The sequence below is a fragment of the Gallinula chloropus genome (assembly GCF_964237585.1).
Source record: "Gallinula chloropus genome assembly, chromosome: 25".
Classification (NCBI taxonomy): domain Eukaryota; kingdom Metazoa; phylum Chordata; class Aves; order Gruiformes; family Rallidae; genus Gallinula; species Gallinula chloropus.
The window spans coordinates 3,639,018-3,645,686 of NC_140110.1; the positions used below are offsets into that span (position 1 = coordinate 3,639,018).

A 6,669-nucleotide genomic window follows, 5' to 3' on the forward strand; every position below is an offset into this window, starting at 1 on the left:
TTGCCGAATTACACTGCTGACGTAAGCATTCTGCTGCGACCGGGCCTTTTGCTTCCGGAGGCAGCGCTGACGAGTCTACTGCTGCTTGGAGACGATCCACAAATTGTGTGAAGCTTTTGCTTTCACTCTGCTTTATTGTGGCCCATGGTTATGGGCTAGTGCTGGCTCTAGAGACTGCGCTAATAGCTTCTCTGGCTGCGCCAGTAGTTGCTGCGACCTCAGGGGCCTGTAAGCCCTCTGCTTGTGCCTGAGGGGTAAGCATTGCTGGATCTGTACCCATTAGCCGCTGCAGGCTAGAGCCACGCAGAGCATGATTGTCCCCAACTGCTTGGGCCAGTAGCCTTGCACAGTTCTCCTCCCATTCTTGTTTAAAAATGATCATTCCTGCCCCGTCAAAAATCAGTCTACAAGTTTGCTTTATATCAAAGGGAAGTAGGTCATCTCCTCCAAAAATCCCATCTATGAGAGTGGAGACCATAGCCGAATTAAGTCCCTTATCCACAGTTGCTGTAACGACCGCTTGTATATCCTTAGGGTTTATTGGCGAGTGAGCCCTCTGTCTCCCAGGCATCACCCGGACTGGGAACGCTGACGCGGCTGATGGTGCCCAGTCGGCACACGCAATTTGTATTTTTTTCCAATCTGTAAGAGGAATATTTTCCCCTAGGGATTCTTTTTTATTTTGGATGCGAATATTTTGGCCTATGATTTTGTCTATCCTCATTTCCTCCTCTGAGTCGGAATCGGTTGCAAGCTGCTCGCCCTGACTAGTGTCCGAGTCGGAGCCGGAACTCGACTGACTGGCCATTTCCGGTGTTACCCTTCTTTTTGTCAGGCTTCGACCCCGCCCACCTGCTTTGTGGGTGGATCCTCATTCCCTCCCCCTCGACCCGCCCCTTTTCTTGAGCAGGTTCTGATTGGCTCTCCACCTGTCGCTCTTGTTCTTGTCCCTTCCTTCTCTATCTCTACCACCCTTCTCTTCCCCTTCCTTTTCACGTGATCCAGGCAGCTCTGGAATTTCCTCCCTTTTCGCACAAAAAATATGCTTTCCCCACCCTTCTCCGCCGGCGCCATCTTTGGGAGCACATGGCGGCAGCTATTTTTCCTGAGATTCTGATATCTTAGCGGCAGCCCTGGCCCCCTCGGCTAGCCCACCCCAGAAAGATTTCGCTCGCTCATGCCCCTCCACAAGAGATTTAGCTCGCTCCTGCTCCTCCACAAAAGTTTTGGCTCGCTTCTGCACCTCCGCAAAAGTTTTAGCTCGCTCCTGACTCTCCGTGAGCGGATCAGGGTTCGGTGATGGAGAAGGCTTATCGCCCTCTCGATCTTTGGGCTCGGCAGGCTTATCACCATCTGGGGGCTGCAAAGTTTGTGTGGTCGCCCCGATTCCCAATTTTGGGGTGACCAACAAACATTCTTTCACCGCCCTCCAAGTGTCCTACTCTTGTATCACTTTCCAGAGTGCCTGCACGAACCTCCCCCACGATTTCAGATTTTTCCCACTGCCGGAGGACATAGTTTCCTCAGCTAAAACTTTAGTACATTTATCCCACACCTCAGGATGGAGAATATCAACCAGCTGGTCAATGACCCAGATTTTTAAAAGTCTCGTAACAGCGAGAGTAAAATCTTGAGCCTTACACTCAATACCCCTCTGCATACACAATCCCAATATGACCTTCACGAGGGCTTCCATCCTCCTTGGTCCGGGAGCGTCCTCCCCGCCGGGCTGGTCCCGCCGCTCCGGCCACCATTTACCCGAATTCAGGGGAGTTTCCCGGGTTTTGGCTCCACTTGTTGCCTTTGTTAGGCATGGCGACCTGGTTCAGGAATGGCAACGGCGCCACACTCTGGCAGCACGGTCCATCAGCTCACGGACACCAATGTGGTGGACGGCAAATGGTGTTTATTAGAGAGGGGCACAGTGTTTTATAGCCTAGGGCTAAGATGTCACTTCCGTCCGCTTACCTCACCGGCTACCTACTATTGGTTACCTGAGGAAAGGTGGGGTCCTATCTTTCCGTACAGCACGAAATCTTTCGACCGCAAGGCCCTATCTACCGACAGGAAAGGAGATGCTGGTAGAGCCACAAAATGATGTCAGGCACTGATAGGCGAGTTCTCTTGGTTATGAAAACTGTGAGCCTCAAGCTTACTGGGTTGGCTAATGGCCTTCCATGGAGGATTTCAGGCCAGGACCCTTTTTCAGCCCTCCTAGCTTTTGTTTGCAACCTACAATAAAGGTGGGAAATTCTCCCTTTCTCTGTCTTCAGCAGCACATATACTAAAATTGGAATGATACAGAGAAGATCAGCATGGCCCCTGCACAAGGATGACACGCAAATTCATGAAGACTTCCACATGTTTTTAAATTCCCAACTGGAGTGTTGTGTCCAGTTCTGGGCTCCCTGGGATAAAAAAGACAGGGATCTATCTCCTGGAGAGAGTCCAGAGGAGGCTACAGAGATTAATTAATAAGGGCCTGCACCATCTCCCCTATGAGGAGAGGCTGAGTGACCTGGAACTTTTTAGCCTTGAGAAAGGGGGAACCTTATTAATGTTTATAAATAACTTAAGTATGGGATGCAGGGGGAAATGGCCAGCCCCTTTTCAGTGGTCTGTGGAGATAGGACAAGGGGCAGTGGCTGCAAGTTGTAGCATGGGAAGTTCTGCACCAACATGGGGAAGAACTTTTACACAGTGAGGGTGACAGAGCCCTGGGACACGCTGCCCAGGGAGGTGGTGGAGTCTCCTTGTCTGGAGATATTCAAGACCTGTCTGGATGCCTATCTGTGCAATATGAGCTGGGGATCTGCTTTGGCAGGGGGTTGGATGCAATGATCTCTTGAAGTCCCTTCCAACCCCTATGCTTCTATGGTTCTATGATTCTATGATTCTCCTTTTGTTACTAATTTTGTAAATACATTAATAACAAATAAGGGCCAGGGAGAATTTCAAAGATGGATGCTGGTGGAGCTGGAAAAGATGTCAGGCAAATTTTGGACTATTCTGTTGTCTATGAAAGACCTGTGCCCCAAGACTGAGGTACTTAATGACATTTTTTGCTTCAGTCTTTAGTAGTATGATCAGTTGTTTCCTGATCCCCAATCCCTGAGTGGAAATATGGGGACAGGAAGTAGACTGAAGCCCAAATCATCCTAGGGGAATTGGTAAGTGACCTGCTCAGCCACTTAGATCCACATACAAGGGCACTGAGGGAGCGGGTGGAAGTTCTTGCCAAGCCACTTTCCCTTATTTACCAACAGGCTGACTGAGGTGGTTCTGCCTGACTGGAAGCTGGCACATGTGACACCCATGTGTCACAAGAAGGGACAGAAGGAGGACCCAGGGAACTACAGGCCTGTCAGCCTGACCTCGGTGCTGGGGAAGGGGATGGAAATAATCATCTTGAGTACCATCATGCAGCACATGCAGGACACTCAGGCGATCAGGCCTCGTTAGCATAGGTTTAGGAAAGGCAGATCTTGCTTGACTGACCTAATCTCCTTCTATGACAAGTTGACCTGCTGCTTAGTGGATGTGGGGAAAGCTGTGGATGGGATCTACCTGGACTTCAGTGAAGCCTTCATCACTGTCACCCAAAGCATCCTGATGGAAAAACTCACCGCTCATGGATTGGATGGGTACACTCTGCGCTGGGTTAGAAACTGGCTGAAGGCTGGGCCCAAAGTGTTATGGTGAACAGAGTTAAATCCAGCTGGCAGAACGTTACAAGTGTTGTTCCCCAGAGCTCAGTGCTGGGGCACGATCTCTTTAACTCCTTTATTAATGATCTGGACAAGGGGATTGAGTGCACCCACAGTCAGTTTGCAGACGACACAAAATTGTGTGGAAGTGTGGATCTGCTGGAAGGAAGGAAAGCTCTGCAGAATGATATGGACAGGCTGGATTGATGGGCAGAGACCAGCTTTTTGGGGTTGACATGGCCAACTGCCAGGTCCTGGACTTTGGTCACAATAACCCCAGGCAATGCTACAGGCCTGGGACAGAGTGGCTGGAGATTTTCCTGGAAAAAAAGGATCTGGGGGTCTTAGACAGGCAGATGTACGTGAACCAGCACTGTGCCCAGGTGGCCAAGAAAGCCAACAGCATCCTGGGCTGTGTATGGAACAGTGTAACCAGCAGGAGCAGGGAAGTGATTGTTCCATTATACTCAGCTCTGGTGAGGCCGCCCCTCAAGTGCCGTGTCTGATTTTGGGCCACTTAACAAGAAGGACATTCAGATGTTGGAGTGTGTCCAGAGAATGACAACGACTCTGGAGATGAGTTTGGAGCACAAGTCCTCTCAAGATCAGCTGAGGGAAATGGGCCTTTTTAGTCTGAAGAAAGGGAGGTTGAGGGGAAACCTTACCGCTCTCTACAACTACCTGCAAGGAGGGTGCAGGGAGGTGGTATTCAGTTTCTTATCTCAGATAGACAGGGAGAGAATAAGATCAAATGGCTTCAAAATGCACCAGGGGAGATTTAGGTTCCATATCAGGAAGAATTTCTTTACTGAAACAGTAGTCAAGTGTTGGAACAGGCTCCCCAGGGAAGTGGTGGATTCACCATCCCTGGAGGTATTTAAAGGGCCTTTAGACATCGTGCTTGAGGACATGGTCTAGAAGTGAACTGTGCAGGGTTAGGCTGTGGCTGTGGACTCGATGATCCTAAAGGTCTTTTCCAATCCCAGTGATTGGATGATTCTATGGTACAGAGGACACAGGAAATTCCTGTTCTGTCATGGTGGGAAAGCATTGCCATTTCAGACAATTAGTGGAGTGACTCAGCTGATGACAATGTGTTTGTAAATTTTTATAAATGGCAGGAGAAAAATAAATAAGGCAAAAAATGTGCACCTTTCATAGGAAACATGATGCAAAAGGAGCACAGCTCGTCGATACACACTGTCTGGGTAAAAAAAGTCAGATACATACAGCACTAGAAATGGGATGAACGTGAAACATCTTATTACAGCTTAGACAACATAGAAGGAAAAAAAAAAACCCTAATAAATACAGACTGGTCCTCACATGACTTACATGGCCAGCGGTATGCAGAAGATGATGAGCAGTTTATTACTGCCTAGAAACACCCAGTCATCAGTTTCCAGAGGGCATCCTTGAGCTCCTGGTTCCGCATGCTGTAGATGAGGGGGTTCACTGCTGGTGGAACCACCGAGTAAAGAAATGCCAGTATTAAGTCCACAATAAGGGAGGACATGGAGGGGGGCTTCAGTTTGGCAAAAACAGAAGTGCTGAGAAACAGGGAGACCACGGCCAGGTGAGGGAGGCAGGTGGAAAAGGCTTTGTGCCGTCCCTGCTGCGAGGGGATCCTCAGCACAGCCCTGAAGATCTGCACATACGACACCACAATGAACACAAAACACCCAAAACCTAAACAGACACTGACCACAAGGACTCCAGTTTCCCTGAGGTAGGTATCTGAGCAGGAGAGCTTGAGGATCTGGGGGATTTCACAGAAGAACTGGTCAACAGCATTGCCATGACAGAGGGGAAGGGAAAATGTATTGGCTGTGTGCAGCACAGCACTGAGAAACCCACTGGCCCAGGCAGCTGCTGCCATGTGGACACAAGCTCTGCTGCCCAGGAGGGTCCCGTAGTGCAGGGGGTGGCAGATGGCAACGTAGCGGTCATAGGCCATGACGGTGAGAATATAGTACTCTGTGAAGAGCAAAAATAAAAAGAAAAAGAGTTGGGCCACACATCCTGTGTAGGAAATGACCCTGGTGTCCCACAAGGAATTGGTCATGGATTTGGGAACAGTTGTAGTGATGCAGCCAAGGTCAAGTACGGCGAGGTTGAGGAGGAAGAAGTACATGGGGGTGTGGAGGTGGTGGTCACAGGCTGTGGTGATGATGATGAGGCCATTGCCCAGGAGAGCAGCCAGGTAGATGCCCAGGAAGAGGCAGAAGTGCAGGAGCTGCAGCTCCCGTGTGTGTGCAAAGGGCAGGAGGAGGAACTGGCTGATGGAGCTGCTGCTGTTGGACATCTGCTGCTGTCAAGTGTGGAGACCTGTCAAAGGATAAAGAGGTAGTGAGAAGTTAGGGAACAATTCTTTGAGGGAAACAGTTTCCAATTCACATTAACTCCCTGTATTCAGGAAGACATTTGTCAGGTCCCTTTTGGGATCTCTGCTTTGTGCTGGCTTGAGTGTGCCACTGCTGGCAGGAGGGTTGGCTGTGGGCTCATGAGAACTCAGTCCTGCCTGGCAGCAGTCAGTAAATAGAAGGATGGCCTGATCTCAGACTAAATCCCCTGTGGATAGGAATGAGCTTTTCAGCACTGTCACTCCAATTTCACCCGAGGGCAGAGCAGAGCTTTGGAGCTTTGGTTTTCCCCTGACTGAGAGCTGAGGAATCCAGTCTCACAGGGCAGAGCTCCAAAGCCCTCCTGTGGTCTCATCCTACCCAAGGAGGATCTCAGCTCCCCGCTCCCAGCCAGGGACACACAGGGCTCAGTGCAGCTGCCCACACACAGGTGATGAGTGGCATTGCCACGGCCTCTGTGCCGAGATGTCTCCTGCATGGGGCTCCTCTCTGGGGCACAAGAGTCCCAGGGAGAGCGGTGCCATTGTGGGGGGCAGCTGCAGCCCAGCAGGAGCCCCCTGGAAGTTCAAGTCCTACAGATGGGGGTCCTGAAGTGAGGG

The 6,669-nt window shown here is 50.4% G+C and overlaps 1 protein-coding gene across 1 annotated transcript; it reads right to left on the reverse strand.

Annotated features, from left to right (window-relative positions):
• Window positions 1-5,085: 5,085 nt before the first annotated feature.
• Window positions 5,086-6,012, reverse strand: LOC311200984 (olfactory receptor 14A16-like; the record flags this gene model as incomplete). Its single annotated transcript, XM_084275283.1, has 1 exon — window positions 5,086-6,012. One exon carries the CDS (start codon window positions 6,010-6,012, stop codon window positions 5,086-5,088), a length of 927 nt encoding a protein of 308 aa, XP_084131409.1.
• Between the last annotated feature and the right edge of the window lie 657 nt (window positions 6,013-6,669).